The sequence below is a fragment of the Phodopus roborovskii genome, unplaced genomic scaffold (assembly GCF_943737965.1).
Source record: "Phodopus roborovskii unplaced genomic scaffold, PHOROB, whole genome shotgun sequence".
Lineage (NCBI taxonomy): Eukaryota > Metazoa > Chordata > Mammalia > Rodentia > Cricetidae > Phodopus > Phodopus roborovskii.
The window spans coordinates 7,470,565-7,491,846 of record NW_026126558.1 but is presented as its reverse complement, the minus strand read 5'-3'; the positions used below and the strand labels follow the sequence as shown (position 1 = coordinate 7,491,846).

The window sequence follows — 21,282 nt, the reverse complement described above, 5'->3', positions numbered from 1 at the left end:
CAGTAACATCCATCTTCACACAGACACACACAGCACAGGGGAGGCCCTTCCTAACTACATTGAACTGGACAAACCACAGCCAGAGCTACAGGTCATGGCAGAATTGACAGGCCATAGCTAAAGGTGCCTTGGCACATGCCTGGCACCCACTAGGGAGGCATGGGGCTGTGACAACCAAAGGAGGACGGCCTTTCACTGCCCATGCCAGTCACATCACAGGGGACCTAGCTCTCCTCTACCTGGATGTGGCCGTTGTGGGGCCCTTTGTGGCCGTACATACACTCCACCGTGGCTGACTTCCTCTCCATTAGGTGAATTCTAAACAGTGGCTTGAATCGCATGGGGTCACCAACATGGGGGTCATGAGGAGGCAGGTACATCCAGCCGATGATGAACAGGCCATCCACCTGCAGTGAGGAGACAGTGGGCACACCAGGCAGGGTTGTTCTCTCCTTCGCCAACAACTGCACATCAGAGCCTGTGGCTGCAGACATGAGCCTACAACCTCCGCATCTATGAGGGCCCTATTGTTGCTTGAGTGTCTTAAACAGTCCAGGAGCACAGCCAGCTAGCTAATGGACCTCTTACAACAAATCTTTGTTCACCTGGAAAGTAACATCTGGCCCTGAAAGGAAACCCTAGGGGCGGCTTTTCAATCTCCTCTACTGAGCCAAGAAACGGCACTGCGCTCTCCAGTGTGGGCACCTCCTACACACAAGAACCACCATGAGGCTCCCACTCACCACCACGTTCAGGAGTCCTCCATACGGCCCGATGTCTGGCTGCCACAACCCCAAAATGTGTCTGTATCGGTGAAGCACTGTGGGGAGAGAAGGGGCACTATTACCCAGCATGCTCCACTCACCCAGTATGCTTCTGGGGCACAGGAAACCCCTGCACCATGAGCCACTAAAGATGACAGTCCAACCTGTGCCTGTCACCATGGCCATAACTTCTGCATAACTGCTGCTCAGAGTGAAAATGGATGAATCAGGGTGCTTCTGACAGTTCTGTGCATGAGTATGGGGTCTCAAGGCCATAGAGTCACAGATGGCTACTGAGCACAGCTCACACTCAGGCAGGACCACAAAGGGATAGGCATCAGAGACCTTGGCCTGGGGTGCAGGGGCCTAGCCTTTGGACACTGAAACATTGCTACCACCTCCAGACCCAGGCCAAGACCATCACAAAGGGTTCACAGGTGTGGGTCACCTACCCAGGGTCACCTCAGGCTCTCTGACTTTTGGAAACAGTGAAGCAGCCATACCTGAGCTACTGACAAACAGCTCAGAAACACATCAGAACTCAACACAGGAAAGAACTCAGAAAGGGGCCAGGCACAGGTCACACTAATGTAGACATCTTAGTCTGAATGCATCAATCACCAGCCACATCCTCAGCAACTCTAACAAGAATGAGGCTGGCTACTTAGCCTGGGATGCCACCAGCCATTTCCAAAGGCTGCAGGCACACTGGCCCACAGGGATCGCAGCTTCCTAAGATTGCCTTGCCACCTGTCTCTAAACTCACAAGTCCAGCAGACAGTATTGGAGCCTAGAGCACTAAGTGATGGAGTCACACTCCAAAGAGTGGCTGCTGCATCCGTCCGTCATCCTGCTTAAAGGGCAGGAGTAAGAAGAAAAAAAGTACCATTTTGTTTTTTATAGTTGAAAAATAGAAACACTGGAGAAACCGCCCATTTTAGAATTTTTTTAGAAAACACTGCAACTCACAAACATTACTGTGTGCTGAGGGAACAAGGAGGACACTGTCACAGATGTCACGGATGACTCCATCTGGTGGTGCATTTGTGTACACACTAACCCTGAGAAGAAACCAGCCTCCTCCCTTTGCTCACACCACCAGCAAGAGAGCTGGACACCCAGAGGAGAAGAAACAAGCTGATCCTCCCTGCAGCCAGTTTTCAGATGCTTACAAAATCAACTGAAACACTAAACTTGCCTCACAGGGTGAGTCCTGTGCTAACCCAACTGATAGCCTGGGTTTGCCCAGAACAAAGTCAGTTCAGCAACATTCAGAAAAACAGCCTAAGCACAGCTCCCATCTACAGTGGAAAATAACTGAAAGTGTCTATGTCTTCAGGTCTGTCTGCACACAAAGGGTGAGCCTGAGTGGCCCCATGCTTCCCTCTTGTCCAAAAGGAAAAATGCATCCTAGGTACTGGGTCAGAGCCAGAAGTGCCATCGTGCACAATATGCATGAGAAGATTAGTCCACCATCAGCATCTGTTTTTTAGACTTCCTCATGTGTTCTCCATCCCTCTGGGAGCATCAGTGTTAGTGGCTCCTTGGGGATGGAAGGTCTGGAGCTCTGTAGGAGGTCTCCCACCATGCTCTACTGTGCAGCCCGAGGTTCACAGGGGCCATCCACATCCTGTTACCACAGGCAAGGCCAAGCCCTCAATCCTGCACCTGCCTCCAAGCTCTGGGATATCACCCACAGGCCTGGCAGCCACAGTCATTCCAAATGACTTTAAGTTCTGAACACTTTGCAGTCACCCTCGACCCAACAGCACCAACCAAGGACACAAGTGTCCTTAAATGCTCTACTGAGACAAATTACTGGCATTCCACAGATCTGTGGCACAGATCTATGTCTGCTGGGACAGTCCTACACTTAGGACATTTATCATCCTTTTCTTCCTATCCACACCAGGGGCCTGGGGTCCAAAGGACTTTACACGTAAATTCCAATGCAGGTCCCCTGTGGGTGACGAAAACCCAGGTAGGGCCAGGTCCCAAAGCCTTTGTGTACAAGATGTCACTGCAGGCTGGTGAGAAAACATACTTAGAGCCCAGCTGACACTTGCTAAGTGCCTGGAAACCAGAGGCATGAGGGCTCCAGGTCAGATGCTGGGGCTCAGAGGCCATGGGCTACCAGAGGCTCACCACCATCGACGTTCCTTGTACCGTCCAGGCTTTCCAAGCCCCCTACCAAGTGTTGTGTGACTCAAATGCCCTCAAACCTTGGCAGGACAGCAATCCCCATTCTGCCACTCTGCAGCAGGACTACCAAACAAGAGGCTGAAAACCCCCAGGCACTCAGCAGTACCTCCCAGGAAAGAGGGAGAAGGCTCTACACTCTCAGACCTCCTGGAAGGGCTGGGCTTCCATGCTGTTCCAGAAGAATCCCATGGCTGTGACAGGGCAGGGGGTGGAGAAGATCTTTGGCCCTGCACAGGGTCAGTTGTTCCCATGGCTTCCCAGAGCCATCCCCTCCCTGTGTGACTGGCAGGACCTGCTGCTCTCTGCTCAGCAGGGAGGGCTGGTTAGCTCAGGACACAGTGTTCTGGAAACACTGTCTCTCCTCTAAAAACCACCAGCCCTTCCCAAGCTCAGCCTTGCTCAGATCCCGTGCCTTCCCATACCCCCAGTCATGACCTTGGCAGTTAGTCCACCTCTGTGCCAGCCAATACAGCAAAGGTGTTTGTTAGCAGCTATTCAAAGTGCCCACACACCACCCAGGAGCACACTAGACAAAGGCAAGCATCTCACAAAGCTGGAAGTATCCCCACAGGAAATAAGAATCGTGTATACAGATGCAGCTATGTGCCTAGTCCTTGACAGCTTGTTGGGAAACAGCCACGAGCTTGCCTATTCTTTATACTGCTTTTGGTAGAGGGGAAATGGCTAGTCATTATTTTTGTTTGGGGTTTTATTGGAGATAGGACTGGCCTTACACTTACTACATAGCCAAAGTAGGTCTTATATTCCTAATCCTCCTGTCACCACCTAGAGCTGGGGTGGCAGGCATGGCTACCACTCCCAACTCTGATCTCTTTCTTATGTATGCACGCTCTGTCTGTCTGTACACCTGCAAGCCCGAAGAGACCATCAGATCCCATGTGGATGTTGGGAACTGAACTCAGATCCTCTGGAAGAGCAGCCAGTGCTCTTAACCTCTGAGCCATCTCTCCATCTCCTTCTAGACAACTGAAATTCGCTCTCACTGTGTTGAAGAAATTTCCAGGACTCAAAGCAGGAAGTCAGGTGTCCACATGTCACAGTCATAATTTGATGGAATCAATTCTCCCACCTTTTCATGGGTTCCTGAAACGGAACTCAGGTACCAGGCTTACAAGGCAAGCACATTTACCCAGTGGGCCAGTTTGCTAACCCAAGAATCCAGTTCTAAAGAAGCAGCAGTGGATCCCTGCGTCTGATGGGGGGGGGGGCTTAATTTTCTATAAGCTCATATGATTAATGACAAACTTAGAGGGTGGTTTATATTCCATTTGTTTTTGTTTTGTTTTCTTCAAAGTTTTCCTACTCTATAGCTCAGGCTGTCCCAGAACTCAAAGCAATCCTCCGGCTTCAGTTTCATGAAAGCTGGGCTCACAGGTATGTGGCACTGAGCCCAGTTTCATGTTATTTTAGGACGGAGGAGCTTTAAAGGCCTCTACACTGCCTTCTGCCCTCTGCTCTCCTGTTATTTTTCTGTCACTACCTTAAAAAATATAGGTAAGATATGCTTGCCCAAACCACTATGACTGGTGCCACCCAGGACCCTAGACACTCCTGTGGAAACCCATCCCATGCATACAGAGAGCCTAGACCACCACACAGCAAGACCCACCACAACAAACTACAGACAGCTGCAGCAGAGAAAAGGAGAAAAGGTCAGGGGTCAGCATCTCCCTAGGGTCAGGAAGTGAGCCTGTGCTCAACCATGCAGAAACAGCAGCAGGCACAGTGCAAGGTGCGGAGTACGTACGGCAGGTGTACACGTCTCTGTACTCCATGTGCTCGTAATCGGGGAGAATTCTCATGAAGCGGCCTGACTTCACTCGAGGGTTTATACCTGAACAGACACAGCAGGAAAGCCTGAGGGTCCCCCCTCACGTGCGGGCGGGCGGGCAGCTGCCGTGTGACTCCGTGTGACTCCGCACCCTCGTCCTCCTGCCACTCCTACTCCCAGGGGTCCAGCGGCTGAAGAGCACACTGTGCGGCAGGTTTCCCTGCTTGCTACAACTCACTGCAGCCATAACCTCAGGTGGCCCCTGTGACTCCCTCACTCCCTTGTCACAACTCTTTGGAGCCTAGAAGCAGGAGAGCAGGTGTGGCTGACAGGTCCCTAGAGGTTGGGCCAGGTTCCTTCCCTACAAAGACATTGGCTCACAGCCACCTTCATGAGCTCCTTGTCCTCATGCTGTGTGCTTTAAGGCAACATCACACCTGTCATTGCTGAATCCAGACTGACCAGCCTGGCCACCTGTTCAGGGACTCGGTTGACTCTTTCTTCAGCCATCAAGTCCCAGAGTTTAGGAGTGTTCACAGACTTTCAAAAATCTCAGCTCCCACACTGTAGCATCACCACTGAAGTATGCTCCGGCCAGTGCAGACCAAACCCCCAGGGTGCTGAGAAGCAGGCAGAGAGGATGGGCTTTGCAACTGCAGCATACTCACAGAGCCAGACAGCAGAACTCTGCTGTCCTCACCTGCCTGCCTCCACCACACATCAGTGACACTCTCCTGGCCCTGTACCCAGGTGGTTTCTCCCACAGGACAGAAGGGCGCAGCTGAGGAACCCCATCCATGTTCCTTGGGCTGTGACACCTGGGCAATGTCCACAGCTGTGTCATCCTGTGAGGATGAGACAGCTGGTGCTCATAACTCCCAAGAAGCAAGCTGCTTCTGCTGGCTTATAATGACGAGGATCAGGTAGCCACACTCATTATCAGTCAGAAGGGGACAATATCACCCAAACAAGAACGGCAGCCATTTGGCCACAGTGTGGAACACACGAGCATCCCAGGCTCTGGAGAGTGGCTAACTGGGGACGGGGGAGCACAGCAGACAACTCTGAGAGACAGAGCCAACAGTGCTCCCCACACAGGAGTAAATGTTCGGGTAATAGATATGCCATTAACCTTGACCTGACCAGTATATATTGTGTATATGTAGTGATGTCACTGTATCCCACAAATAGACACAATTACCATGTATGCTAGTAATAGAACATATGGGCTGGCTGGGACTGGATCACAAAGAGAGCACTTGCCTAGCACTGAACGCCCAACACCACCCAAAGTAAAATCTAGATTGTAAACACAACCACGGGCCCCAAATGTTTTGGTTAAAATGTCTTTAGCCATTTTGAACTTAAAAGTGATATGTGCAAGACAGGAGGAAGCAGCAACCCCACCATCAGTCATGGCTGCCACGTACCTATTGCCCTCTGCTACAAAGGAAAGGTGGTGGATAAGACAAAGGGACTGACTCACGCTTTGCATAGACGTCCCGGCAAGACACGCCTGTGATCTCCAGCTTCCGCAGGTTTTCACAAACGCCATACTCTGCAACAAGAAACACACTAGAAGTAAAATCGAGAGCTCACAAAGCAGCAGAGCCAGGGGCTGTGACAGGCAGGCAAGGATAGGCAGACACTCTGTGCCTAGTAGGAATCTGCCCTTCACTGTGATGACCTCTGCTTGTTCACAAATGAAGGTCTTGTTCTGCTGCAGTCAGGGCCACCCTCCATGCACACCTGTGCTGTCTGCTCTGCTGTGGTCCAAAAGCCGAACAGTACAAATGAGGTGAGGTTCTAGATAGTCTGGAAATGTTCACACCTACATGAAGTCTATACACTGGTGTTAGACCCCAGGTGCACAGTATAGCTCACCTCAGCCCTGGGTCTGTCCCCACAACAGATGCTGGAGAGCAGTCAGCCACCTGACATCTCTTTGGTCAAACTGCCCTAGTCCCCCCCTAAGGGAAATGCAAAGGGTTAAATGGGGCAAAGGATATTCCATCTTCAGAGAAATCTGTAAAGAGGCATTCTACAGGAATCTGTCCCCAGTCAGCACTTAGATCAAAGACTACACTTTCCTAAGTTAACCAGCAGTGTAAGAGGGTGAGTGGAGCTCTAACCATTCAGAGTGAGACATGGGACCCTTTCTTTGCCTTAGGAGTAAAAACTAAGTGAGACCCCTCCACCGGGTGCAACTGACTTCTTAATTTTGAAGAGCCACACACAAACCCTTCTGCGGAAGTAAAGCATCTTCCTTTTCAAAATTCTTTGGATGATGTGGTAATTTTCTTGACAGACCAGATCCATTTCTAACACCACACCAGTGGAAAGGTCCTCAGGACCCTCCTCCATCTTACCACAGCTCCACCTCACACCCAACTCATCCTTAACCAAATGCCAGCCCTTTGCCTCAGATCTCAGGTGGAGAAGGGGGGCTACCACTAGAGGGCTATCTGCCCCTGAGCAGCCTCCATCCACATTGCCACCCCTCACCAGTGCACCCCGCAAGGGCTAGCAGGAGCCACCATATTTAAACCTGACAGCATGCTCAGGGAAGGCCCATGTCCTCTCCATTGGCACCCAGGCAGGAGGCACAGAGGTGTCGTGACCTGAACAAAGTACCACAAGCCTACAGTGTGACCCAGGACTAAAGCCAGGTCAGCACCCCTTAGTAGTGAGCACATGGCATGAGAAGGGGTAAGAGGCTCCTGCAACCCAAGGACAGCTTCAGCTCACACTCACAGTATCACATAGCACAACCTCATCAGATGTTCACAGTGACCTCCCATGTCAGGACTCCAGCCCTGCACAGGGTAGGACAGCAGCTGCCTGGAATGGGACACAGTGCAGCCCTCATAGTCCCCAGAGGCTGGTCCTTTCCCCTTCAGCCCATGCTCTGGATGGATGGGGTCCTGCCTGTACTCATGGGCTGTCAGCTGCAGGCATTGAGGAGGCTCTCTGGGTGGCTTTGATGGGGTCTGAGGATCTAACTTCTTTCAAGCTCCCTCCCTCCACCCTAGGTCCCAAAGGGCAGCAGTCCCACACAGCATTTCTCCTCAGGTGTGCCTGGCTGTCCCCTCCAGAGAGAAGACCCAGGCAGGGTCCCAGCATTGGTATACTGGTGTGTGCACGTGTGAATGAATGTTGCTGATGATTAAACTCAGAGACTGACTCACACAGTGGTCATGGCCTAGATCCAAGGCTGCATACTTGGCACCTCCCACCGGTGAGCTCATCTTCCAGCACATCACAGGGACCAGGCCAGTGGTCTGTAAGGCCCCACCTCCTCACAGCAATGCTAACTGGAAGGAAGGATGCTCATCAAGAAATGCAGAAGAGACAGGAAGTGGAGAGACCACAGGTCCAAGATGTGGGCATCTTAGCCATGTCTCTCTGGCTCACCTTCCGAAAAGCCACCATAACCCCACATCCCGATTACAACTTCAAATATGTTGACCCAGCACAGTCTATCCTTGCAATTGATTACTGGAGCTAAGTGGTTCTTACAAAGTCAGCTGGGAAGAAGGAGCTCAGACAAGGGCAGCAGTATGGCCCACACCCAGCACCTTGGGCCTGACCTCCACGGAAGTGTCCTTGCCAAGAAGAACCAGAACTGACTATCAAGTTCAGCTGCACTGGGCCTCACTGCACAGTGGGTGCACACAATGGGGGAGGCACCAGGTCTTAATGCTGTCTAACCTGAGCCCCCAAAAGCTGCCTCTGCTCAGGTCCTCAGGCCTATAATTTATGTGTGAACTTCCCTCTAAAGCTAAGAGCCCATGCCCGAGCCAGCTCTAGATGGGGTAACCATAGGCTAGGGGACATTTAAATGCCCACCTGACTGATTATCGTGAGGACATGCTACATAAGGCCTCAGCCCTTTGTAATGAAGCACCAACAGATCTGATCCAGGAACCAGGCTAACCTCAGAGAGGAAATCTGATCACTAACATGATTTAAGTCTGCAAATTAAACACAGGAAAGTCTTATCATGGGCTGGCAGTGGAGTTGGGTGGAAGAACACGTGCCTCCATGCACAAGGCCCTGGGTTCCATCCCCAGCACCAGGGACTGGGGGATTCCACCAGCACACTACCCAATCACTTCAGTCATCACAAAGCTTCCACCAATGGCTGACACAGGACCTAGGCATATGATGGCTTGCAGTAGCGTACTCCATGGTACAGTGATCAGGCAGCAGGACTGTCCCGTGAGACTGTGAAGGTCTCTGTAATATTTGAATGTCTCTGAGAAAACAATGCTAAAAACCTGTCTATCACCATTAAGCCAGGGTCTCAGAACACCCTAACACTGTGACAACTGTTTTACTCTGTCCTTTATTTCTGTGAGATAGTCTCATTCTGTAGTCCAGGCTGGCCTGGAACTAACTGCACAGCCCAGGGTGGCCCCAAACACATGGATATGGCTCTCTGTTTTTTACTGGAGCTCTCTTTATTCTCAAAAAAAAAAAAACCAAAAAAACAAAAAACAATTTGTGCTAGGGATGCAGCTCTTGCCTGCCTAGCATGCCCAAGGCCCAGGGTTCAATTCCCAACACTGCAAAAGCAGGCCTGGTGCTATCCCAGCACTTGGAAGGTCTCGAGGAAGAAGGATCAGGAATTTAGGGTCATCCTCAGCTGCACAGTGAATCTGAGGCCAGCCTGGGCTATAGAGTGAATTCCAAGCCAGTCTGGCCATAGTGTAAGACAATGTCTTAAAAATAAAAAAGGGGGCTAGCTTAGAACTAGAGAGAAGCTGTCCCTAACTCAGCAAAAGCTGTTAGGGTAGATATAACTGCTCTCACATCCCTCTAAGCCTATGGCAGCTGGGAGAGGAGGGGGTGCTGTGCAGGATCCTGACCAATGGCAATGGCTGCTGAGACTGGGGCAGAAGAACCTCACACAACCAAGAGTGGGTTCTGAGGCACAGTGGCTTTCCCTGGTGAGGGGCCAGGACTCACGAAATCAGAGTGGCATTTAAGAGGATGCCAGGTCAGCTGGAGCAGTGGGCGGCAGCCTGATGGAGGCTCCCGACACCTCCCACTGCCCACCACTGTGTTGCCTCAGTGATGTGACCCTGCAAATTCTGGCAAGCTCTGAGCATGAATAGCTGACTCTCAGGCTGTGCCAAGTGTGGTCAGGCTCAGGTGAGGGCTACAAACAGGCCTGTCTACCTGTGGCCAGAGGACTGCAGCAGCTGGTACACGCAGTGCCGCTGAGGATTTCCCCACCCACCAGACCCCCTCCAGGGACCCCAGTTCTGCTCCAGAGACCGGTCAGTTGGCACTGCTTTCCTGCACTCATCTGACAGACACTTCCACACTGTCCCCTACTCATTCAGCTCTTCACATCACTTCAGACCAGTGACTTGATTTTTCCTGCGGCCTAACCTGGCAGAAACCGCACTGGAGCTGAGAGAAGTCAGTCAGTGCTGCAGTACTGATGAAGGCAGCAAGCCACAAGGGCTTTTCCTTCTCACGGACTCTGATCCACCATCAGGGAAGAGCGGAGTCATGGTGACCTCACGGCTCCTCCTGTCTACATAAGGCTAAGAACAATCACACACCCTGGCATTGTTCTGCAACCTTCCCACAAGTCGTCAAAAAAGCTGCTCTTAGCTTAGCTCCCATACTGGGCCCTGGCCAGCAGCTAGGTGGCACCTTCCCTCCCAGGAAAGTTAATGCCATCATTCTACACCAAGCTCAGCCAAGAAGTTAGCCTCCGGGCCTAGTTTGTTCTTTTGTATGGTGCTAAGGATGGAACCCTGGGCCATCCCTAGCCCAGTGCACGGTGCTCCTTAAGCAAAGGAATTAGCGCTGCAGGTTGGCAGTTTCTCTTACTCTAGTGAAGTGACGTCAGTGATGCTCTTTGAGAAGCACCTACCCCACAAAGGGCAGCACAGCAAGAGACAAAGCCTGGGAGTGGGGTGTGTGTGTGCATGAGCAGACTGCAGGCAAGCTACAAACCTGCAGTGTCACCGCCGCACAGAAAATCCAACTCAGACTCACCATGGGCCGGTCTGTCTGCTGCCAGGTTCAGGCCCAAGGAATTGAAAGTAGAGTCTCCAGAAACGTCACACTCCTCACTCATACGCCCTTCCCGGCAGTGAACAGTGGGGGCTGTGGACGGGTCAGCAGATTCAGCAACAAACATGCAATGAGATACTTCTCTGATCCACACTACAACACGGATTGTAAACAGACCACTCACAAACACCATGAGATTCGGCTCTGAACTCCCCAGAGCATCCCTTTGACAGATATGAGAAGAGGGAGCGGCTGCACGGGGCAGCACTGCACCCCAACAGCGCCTCAATTTGGAGAGACAGTTCTAGAGAAGGCAAGTAGGCACTGTGCTTCAAGAGTGAGCCTACCATCCCTGACCTGAGGGGAAACTGGATTTAATGATGAATGTCTGTTGGGCCTTACTATATAACACAGACCAACCTCAAACTTGTGATCCTCCTGCCTCAGTCTCCTGATCACAGGCATGCACCTCCATATCCAGCTGTTACATATTTTTTTTTTACTCCAGTAAAAAAATAAAAACAAAACAGTACCTGTCACCTCACTTCAAATACTACAGAAAAGTTTAATGATTAAAAAATGAAGGCGGGCCAGGTGTGATGGTGGTCACCTTTCATCCCAGCATCTAGGGGACAGAGGCAGGAAAACAGACTGTGAGTCTGAAGCCAGTTGGTCTACATAGCAAGTTCCAGGACAGTCAGGGCTACACACAGAGAAACCCTGTGTTGGAAAATAAAACAGCGAGAGGGAGAGAGAGGGAGAGGGGGGGGAGGGAGGGAGAGAGAGGGAGAGGGGGGAGGGAGGGAGAGAGGGAGAGGGAGAGAGGGAGAGAGGGAGAGGGGGAGGGAGGGAGAGAGGGAGAGGGAGAGGGGGAGGGAGGGAGAGAGAGAGAGAGGGAGAGGGGGAGGGAGGGAGAGAGAGGGAGGGAGGGAGAGAGAGGGAGGGAGGGAGGGAGAGAGAGAGGGAGAGAGAGAGAGGGAGAGGGGGGAGGGAGGGAGAGAGGGAGAGGGAGAGAGGGAGAGAGGGAGAGGGGGAGGGAGGGAGAGAGGGACAGGGAGAGGGGGGGAGGGAGGGAGAGAGAGGGAGGGAGGGAGAGAGAGGGAGGGAGTGAGAGAGGGAGGGAGAGAGAGGGAGGGAGGGAGAGAGAGAGAGGGAGTGAGAGAGGGAGGGAGGGAGAGAGAGAGAGAGGGAGAGAGAGAGAGGGAGAGAGGGGGAGGGAGGGAGCACACGCTAACACAGGATATAACCCTGGTACAGTTGAGGCTGAGGCAGGAGGGTCACCTATGAATCCGAGGCCAGCATAGGACTACATAGTGAGTCCTAGGCAAGCCTGGGCTGGACTACAAGAAAGAAGAGGGTGCACCAAAACACTATTTTTAAAAAATACTCTGAAGTCAAGCGTTATGGCACACACCTTTGATCATAGCACTCAAGAGGCAGGGGCATTCAAATCTCTGTGAGTTCAAGCCCAGCCTAGTCAAATCACTGGACTCCACCCCTCTGGGTTCTAGTACAGAGCTGCAGCCTCTGGATATGGGCTTGGGCCGAGCAACACAAATTCTACAACACAGCTGCTCCCTGCAGATAGTCCATCTTTCAATCACTGAGGACTTAGTGCCATTGTCCTCAAATGTCTCTTTCAGGAAGCCCTGACATATTTCCCAGAGGAAGTCCAACACAGACAGCTCAAAGTTCAGGATGAAAAGTGGCGTGTGTGGCTCTGGGTAGGGGCAAGGGACCGGCCAGCAAGTGACACTGGACTCCCACAAGGGCCTCAGAGAATCCTAGTCAAGTCACAGGACCAGGCCATGAGCTAGGTGGCGACAGATGAGCTCGCCAGTGACAGGGCGGACACTCAGATCACCCCTCCACCCATGGTTCCAGCTTTAGACATAGGTCTATGTCTATGTCTGTCCTGCCTCAGACACTGGACACTGGCAAGGACACCAGACCTTTCTTTAAAAAAAAAAAAAAAAAAAAAAAAACATTTATTTTAATGGGTAAGTGTCTTGCCTATGCTCTGTGTGTGTGTGTGTGTGTGTGTACCATGTGTGTGCCTGGTGCCTGAGGAGACCAGAAGAACATGTCAGATCCCCTGGGTCTGGGCCACAGAAGGTTCTGAGCCATTAAGTGGGTATTAGGAGTCAAGCCTAGGTCCTCTGCAAGGGCAACCAATGCTCTTAATGCTAAACCAGCACTCCAGCCTCATTTAAAAAAAAATATTCATTTGTTTTTACCTCATGTGCATAAGTTTTTGCCTACATGTATATGTGAATCATAAGCGTGCATTGCATGTGGATGCCAGAAGAGGATGCTGATTCCTAACTAGAGTTAGAGAGGTCATGTAGCACCATGTGGGAGCTGGGAACTGAACCCAGATCCTCTGGAAGAGAGAGTGTCAGTGCTCTAACAACACAGCAACCTACCATCCTGAACACTCAACCTTTTCTTTTTGGGTTTTTTGAGATAGGGTTTCTCTGTATTGCTTTGGAGCCTGTCCTGGAACTTGCTCTGTAGACCAGGATGGCCTAGAACTCACAGAGATCCACGTGCCTCTGCCTCCCAAGTGCTGGGATTAAAGGTGTGTGCCACCAATGCCCCGCCTGAACATTCAAGCTTAAATAAACAAAGCAAATTTAGAGGCTTACAAACAAACCAGCTAAAATGCACACTGGCCCAATGCGGCCTCTCAAGAAGCTGGCAGAAGTCAGGTAATCTTCCAGTCCCCCAAAGACAGGCTCCAGAAGCCAATTCTTCTCATGACAGAACTACTGACCATCACATCATCCCCAAGACTCCTGCACAGCAGGGGCCCATTGTGGGCAAAGGCTCTACTCATCTGCGGTCATTGGAGTAAGCTGCCTGGACCCTTCAGAGGTTTGGGACAATGCCAGGCTTATGAGTCCTGGCCAGTCCTTCCATCTTTACTGGGCACAGCTGGGCATCTGCCATAGGACGATGACTCACACTGCCCAGGTCCAGGCTATCTCTGAAGAGAGAGGGAAGGTGTGAGGGCTTCAGGAGGTGACTGTCCCTTCGCCACTGTCACACATGCTGTGTTTACACTCTGCCCAGAAGGAAGACACACCCAGTTCCTCAGATGCCCTGTGGCCATCTCAGAGTGTCAGTCCACCCAGGTGCTACTCCCCGTGGCATGGCCAGCCTTCCCCTAGGCCTGAAGAAACAGACTCACACATCCAGCCTGTATTCCTATGGCAATGCAGCCTTAAAGACCTCCTAAGCACATGTTCCTTCTGCCTCTGCCTCCAAGAGAAAGACCACACAAGTTGTGTTTGGAAGTTAACTTTTGAACACCTTAGAACTGGGCTGTGGTACATTCCTGTTATCCCTGTTCCAGAGGCTGAGGCATCCCAGACTACAAAGTGAGATCTTGCCTCACAAAAAATAAAACAGATTGAAAACTGATGAGGTGGTGCAGGCCTGTAACCCCAGCACTGTGAGGCCAACTTAAAAAAAAAAAAATCAAAAGCAAGCAGTCACAGAGAGCTGGGAGTCAAGTCCAATGATAGAAAGCTCACCTACTCACCTACCAGGTACAAGGCCTGGGTGTGATCCTCACCAACCCCCAAATCCCTGAAGCTAAGCATAGTGACTAACATCTGTCATCTCAGCACTCAGGAGGCTCAGGTGGGAAGATCTGTCCAAATTTGAGGATAGCCTATGAAACAGCGTACCTTGCCTCACAAGAAACAAGCAGCCCGACTTAAACAAAAGCATAAAAACACAACACAAGAGCTTAACTGCTCCTTCAATCAGGGAGGTGTGGGATTGGGGGCTCTCCACTCTGGGCCTTCTGCCCCTCTGTTTCCTGGACAGTCTGTTTTCTCTGCTGGGTCCCCTCCACAGAATGGGTGAGCTCATACATATTTGCTGGACTTTAAATACGCCTAAGCCAATTTCAGACCTCCTCCTAAGACAGTGCCTCCAAGCTCGGCTACTTAACAAAGCCACAGAGATAATACTGCCAGTCAAGCTGGGAATGAGGGGGAGCTGGCTTGTCCTCTCCACCACCACTGGATCAGACAGTGAGGGGCATGATCAGCAAACCCACAGTAGACTCCCAATCATAACCCTGGACAGGAACTACATACAGGTGTTATGGTGAGAATCAAGTACACCTGCCCAAATACAGCAAAGTGCCAAAGGGGAAGGAGAATTTTAACTGTTTCCTTGTTTTGAATTTCATCTTTTTTTAATTATTATATTTATTTTATCTTGTCACATTTTCTTATACTTGTATGTACAGGAGCCTCTGGAGGTCAGAGGTCACCTGCAGGAGCCAGCTTTCTCCTTCCATCAGGTGAACTAAGGGCACCAGGCTTGGTAGCAGATGATTTACTGATAACTGACAGAGACATCTTGCCAGCCCCTGAATGAATACTTTGACCTGGAACTAGGGCCTGACATGTCTAAACTTTTTTTCCTTTTCTTTTTTTGGTTTTTTGAGACAGGGTTTCTCTGTGGTTTTGGAGGCTGTCCTGGAACTAGCTCCTATAGACCAAGCTGGTCTGCCTCTGCCTCCCAAGTTCTGGGATCAAAGTTGTGTGCCACCACCGCCCAGCTCTGACATTTCTAAATTCAATAGCCCTGGGCTGGCGTTGGGAGGCACATTCAGCTGTGACATACCACAACTGGTCAGCAGCAGGTACAGATGAAGCATTAATCACAGAGGCCTGTCAGGCAAGGACAGGCAGGCACTGAGGTTACTGCCCTCAGTGCTCTGGAGACCAGGACTTATCTACAGCCCTTCCCACATGACATAATTGCAGGTGGCCCTTGGCCAAGGGGGTGACACATCAAAAGAAAATGTTTATGCCCAGGTGGCTGGGTACTAGGTTCTGTCCCTGTCCTCTGGGAACAGCACCACCACTCATGGCACAAGCCCTGGAAACAGGACAGAACTGGCTAAGCAGTCTCTCTTTGACCTGCCCAGAAAGACCTCCTAAAATGATTCCAACAGTGCTCCCCTGCCCCAAGTCACTCTACAACCTGACATGTGTGCCACCACAACAGAGGGATCAAGGCAGCCCTGCAAATGTCACTACTTGGGGAGAGAAGATTCTGAGAGGCTAACTGTGTTAACAGTCTAAACACCAATGGCACCATCCCAAGTCTCTAGTGTCTCCAAGCCCCAGACCACCCTACCCTGGTAGAAAGCGGTAGTTAGGCTTTTTCCGTTTGTTCTAATTTTCAACAGTTACAAGAATGGAATCCAGCGACTCATACCCACTGGGTCTCTGAGCTCCACCCCCAGGCTCTTTTTACCTTTTATTCTTAGTCACTCTGTAGCCCAAGCAGGCCTTGAGTGTTTGATCCCTCTGCCTTAGCCTCCCGAGAGCTGGGATTGCAAGCCTGGCAACCAGGCCCCACTTACAGACTTACTAAAGCAAATGTTCTGTCCATACCTTGACTATGGGTCACAGTCCAAGTCTCAGAAACAGTATATCCCAGCAATAAACATTCAAACCGGTCACCCTCTCCCCTGGACCAACATCACAACCCTGTCAGGCAACGGCAGGGGCTGGGAGGATCCAGGCCGGCACGAGGGTTGTCGCCAGGTGCTGTTCTCCACCAAAATCGACTTGATTTTGGAATCCAGGAAAGAAGACATTCAGGGGCTCAGAGAAGTAAGGGTAGGATTGTCTCACACACAGCAGTTCCCCAGGAAGCTACACACAAAGGGGCTGCCTCAGAGATCCTCAAATCCAGGCCTGCCAGCCAATCCGTACCTGACCTCACAGGTTAGAGTACACCTGCCTGAATAACCAGGAGTCCCAACATGCCTGAACCCAGCATGTGGGTAATAGAAGCAGGAGAATGAAGAGTTCAAAGCCAGCCTGGTCTGCACTGAGAGACCTTGTCTCACAAAAGGCTGCCAGGAACCCAGACAGTACCACCTTGGGCCAAGCTCAGCACTAAGAGTGCCAGAGACCACCTAAAACAGAAGTCCTTCCTGATTAACTGAATAAAACTCACAAATGGAACAAAAAAATGCTGGGTGTAGGCTGGAGAGTAGTCAGCGGTTAAGAGCACATACTGCTTTCATAGGGGATCTAAGTTTGACTCCTAGCATCTACATGAAGTGGTCACAATCATTTGTAACTCCAGCTCCAGGGGATCTTATACTCTCTTCTGGAACCAGTAGGGTCCTCTGCAGCCACGTGAACATACCCACATACACAGCAAACACATATACACAAATAAAAATCTTTTAAAAAATGTTAATGCTAGGTGTGGTAGCTCACACCCGTAACACCAATACCCCTGAGACTTTTAGTTCTTATGACTTTCTCAAAATTGGAATTAAAGTACACACCTTTAATCCCAGCACTCAGGAGGCAGAGGCAGGTGGATTTTTTGTGAGCTCCAGGCCAGCCTGGTCTACAGAGTGAGTTCCAGGGCAGCCAAGGCTACACAGAGAAACCCTAGGATTTTGGTGTCGGTGAGGTTTATTCTCTAGTCATGGCTCTAGAATCCCATAAAGCTGCTCAAGAGCTACAGCAGTGGGGGCTTGGAGAGACTAGAAGAGACCCCCCCCAAGTTGCCACTACTTTCCCTACTGGCAATGAGACACTATACACTTTTCTTCACAGCTCTCACAGTGTGTCCCAAGCTCCAGTTCAGTTAGCATGACTGGCACACCCCTCTGAAATTTCTAGTTTAACAAAAAGTCTGTGATCCTGTTCTTAGCAATGACCCACCCACCCCTCCTACAGTTCCCCCAAAGATCGCTCAGGCTCAGCTGGCTGATGGAGAGCACTTTGGAGGGAACTGAGTATCACAAGTGTACACACAAAACATCAGGCGAAAGACCAGTCAACTGAGCAGGCAAAAGCACTTGCTGCTCATGTCAACAACCTAACAACCTGAGTCCCATCCCCTTGAATCCACAGAGCAGAGGTTCTCAACCTGTGGGTCATGACCCTCCCCTGACAGAGTTAAGCAACCCCAGCACAGGGGTCACCTAAGACCATCGGAGAACACGGATATTTACATTACAACTTGCAACAGAAGCAAAATTAGTTATAAAGTAGCAACGAACATAATTTTATGGTTTGGGTCACCACAGCATGAGGAATTGTATTAAAGGGTCACAGCATTAGGGAGATTGAGAACCACAGCTATAGAGGAAGAAGCTGCCCTCTGATCTCCACAAACATGCATGGCCCACTCACAAACTCATCACACACAATAATAATAATAAACAAAAGAAGTAATTTAAAAAGAGATAGAAAGAAAGGAAGAAAGAAAAGGCAGTGCTCAGAGAGAAAGTAAAAAATTCGCTTGTTCTATGTGACTAAAGGTTACTACTGAGGAGTCTCACAAATTCCCCAGGCAAAAGCAGACATCCTAAGAGAAAATAAGAGAAAAGATAAATAGGGCTTTACACATAGGCCAACAGACATGCCAAACAGCCCCGTTCAGGACTGAGGGCTTTGCATGCTTCTTATAAAACCATCAAAGTCACCCCTCAAGAGAGGAGGTACCTGCCACCAAATACTTCCATTCACACTAGGGGTAGTTTGTCCAACATCCCACAGTGTATGAGTGGAGTCAAGGCCAGGTGTCAACCATGAAATTACACGGCAAAGATAAAAGAATCCTGCTCCTGGGAAGGACATGCGGAAATTGCTTTTCTCACACAGCCTGCCATCCCACAATTCCACTTTGAGAAGTGCAAGCCCACGAAGATCAACTCAGGGGTTCCAGAAGATAACTGTAAATCCTCTGAATTTCTACAAAATGCACAAAGCAGTATTCGGAGTGCTGTTGCCAGAAGACGGAAAATGCTGAAGCCCACAATCAGGGGATTAGCCTATGTGGCATGCAGGCAGCAGAATCCCTGAAGCTTTCCCAGGAAAGGCTCTAGGACACACACTAATAAGCCACTCAGGCTGAGAATACCCTGCTGTATGCACAAGAAGAAAGGTCTTCCAAATGAGACTTTAACAGCTTTTATGTCCTCTTTCTTGCAGTAATGCAGTGGACGTGTGGCTAGCTAGGTTTGGGTGTTTGTTGAGGGGGGAGGAGGGGAGGTTGAAGACAGGTCTCACGCTACAGCCCAGGCCTCTTGGCTAATTGGTTTTATAAGTCAGAGAGTCTCGCTCTGCAGCCAGGCCTGGTTTGGCACTCTGCACCATGCTCCTACCTCGACCGAATGAATGCCCAAGATATGGGATGCCCATACTCACCCTCGCGGCAGCGCCGTCTCCAGATAGTGTCGGTGTGCAGGATGCGGCGGAACCTGCTGCAGACCTGCGCCAGGCTGGGCAGGTCGGTGCCGGGCAGCGAGGCGAAGATCTCCACCAGCAGCTCGGGAGGGAGCTCCAGCAGGGAGCAGCGCGCCGGCCCCGCCTCAATACGCTCCTCCTCGGGGTCCGTGTCTGCCTCACTGTCCGCCGCCGCAGTCTCGGCCGGGCCGCGGCGCTGCTGGCGGCGGCGGCACCCACGCGCGGGGCCCACGCCGCAGAGCCGAGCGCACACCGCCATACCCTCCACCACCGTGGACGCGAGCACGCGAGCGCGCACGCACAGCGATCTGCGTAGGCGAGACGGCCTTAGTCGGGCCTGCCAGAGCCTCAAGCTCCACCCCAAACGTGGCCACGCCCTCCGGCAAAGCCCCACCCGCAGAGTTTCGCCCTGCCCCGCGAGGGAGAAAGAATCGCACCCCAGAGGTGGGCTCTTCACGGACCACCCCGCAGCACTCAGACACTTTGTCCTGCCCCTCAGCAAATAGAACCCGCCCCTACATGTGGTCACACTGTCGCCCATGGATGTTGCCACGCCCCATTCCCAGGCTCCTGGCCAGAGAGCGATTGGTTCCTGCGCCTAAGATGCCCAGCTGCCCACAAAATGAGGATGGTGGGGTTAAGGCCCTGAAAAGGTCGCCCCTAGAAATTGCCACATTCCTCCCACCACTGACCTCGCTTGATACAATGAATCTTGTAGTCTTGTACCCCAAACAAAACGAAGCCGGATGCCCCGTGTGAGGATCGAACTCACGACCTTCAGATTATGAGACTGACGCGCTACCTACTGCGCTAACGAGGCTCCTTAGTAACCTCTGCTGAGCCAGGGCCTTTGCACAGGCGAGCTCGCTGGGAGCAAAATCTGGCAAAGGAAATTAAAGTTACTGTCGCCTAGCAACGCCACGTCTAAACCAACTTGCCCAAGTTGCGCCTGGGTAGCAAAGGGAAGGTCCGGTAAAGTAGGAATTCCTGGTGTTCGCAACCTGCTCTCCAGCTCACGTTTTCCTGCATAGCACAAAGTACCTAGAAACTTCCCTCTCTGGAAAGCTGCAGTTCTCTCCACTTCATGACTCTATATGAATATATCATCACTTTTTTATATATCTAAAATTAGCTATTTGCATGGTTGTCTCTAATCTCAAATTGTGTTTGGGGTATCGAGGCAGGAGGATCAGAAGTTTAAGGTCATCCTTGACTACTTAGTGATTTTGAAGCCAGCCTGTCTCATAAAAAGCCAATGTAAGGCTCTAGTTATCACTGACCTGTGTGCTCCCTTGTAGTTCACACCCCCCAACAAGCAAACAAATATCGCCTAATTTATTGACTGATTGATAATAACATTAATCAAAGGCTCCACTTGGTAACCTATGATACCAGTCCGAGGAAGCGGAGGCAGGAGGACATCTTGAGCTACACAGCAAGATTTCATGTCAATAAATAAATAAATAAGCCTGGTAGTGGTGCCGCATGCCTTTGATCCCAGCACTCAGGAGGCAGAGGCAGGAGGATCTCTGTGAGTTCGAGGCCAGCCTGGTCTACAAGAGCGAGTTCCAGGACAGCTTCCAAAGCCACAGAAAAACCCTGTCTCGAAAAACTAAAAAAAGAAGTAATAATAATAATAAAATAATTAAATAACTTAAGCTATATAATAATAAGGGTGTAACTGAACACACATTGCCTCATGTTCTGGTGTGTTAAGGCCCATGGGTGTGTGACCAAGGCCCTGGACTGTCCACTCCAAGCTGAACCTCCTCAGGTCCACCATTTCACGGGCTTCATGTCCATGAGCCTTCACTGAGGAGACAGAGCAACAATGAGGTGTGTGTCCTAATTCAGAATCCAGCCTCTGCACCTAGGACCCCCACAATTCAATGCCTCAAGAGTCTCCCTTCAAGACCAGATGCATCCTGCCTGCAGGCTTCCTAGATGCTGTTCCTTTGAGTGGTAACACATAAACAAACGCCAGCATGTTGCTGTGTTGCTCAATTACTGGAAGCATCCACTGGCCTCACTGACACCTCACCAGGTCACACATTTCCTTATATTCTACCCCTAGCTAGTTTCTGTCTCGCCTCCATTCTTGCCTGATGCTCTGCATCGGCAGCCCTGGTGGGAGGGAGCAGCAGTGTCTCCTGGAAAATGCAGTTCCCAATCTGCCTGGACAGCACACCTCTTATGTTGTCCCTCAGGGCAAAGGTCCTGGTTTATTATAAAACAA

General features: G+C 50.9%; 1 protein-coding gene and 1 non-coding gene across 3 annotated transcripts in view; both read right to left on the bottom strand.

Moving 5' to 3' along the window:
- The window catches only part of Fbxo31 (F-box protein 31), a 30,531-nt gene extending 11,151 nt beyond the window's left edge, over positions 1-19,380 (bottom strand). The window contains exons 1-5 of one of the 2 annotated variants that reach the window (XM_051201642.1): positions 19,008-19,380; positions 6,245-6,316; positions 4,735-4,821; positions 744-820; positions 240-407 (exon numbers count right to left, since the gene is read on the bottom strand). In XM_051201642.1, coding sequence (XP_051057599.1) covers positions 240-407; positions 744-820; positions 4,735-4,821; positions 6,245-6,316; positions 19,008-19,305 — 702 coding nt within the window. In that variant the 5' untranslated portion in view covers positions 19,306-19,380. The remainder of the gene's footprint in view (positions 1-239; positions 408-743; positions 821-4,734; positions 4,822-6,244; positions 6,317-19,007) is intronic. The other variant, XM_051201643.1, reaches the window with a different exon arrangement.
- A 413-nt stretch (positions 19,381-19,793) lies between these two features.
- On the bottom strand, positions 19,794-19,866 carry Trnam-cau (transfer RNA methionine (anticodon CAU)). The gene has a single exon. It is a non-coding gene; the product is annotated as a tRNA-Met (tRNA).
- Between the last annotated feature and the right edge of the window lie 1,416 nt (positions 19,867-21,282).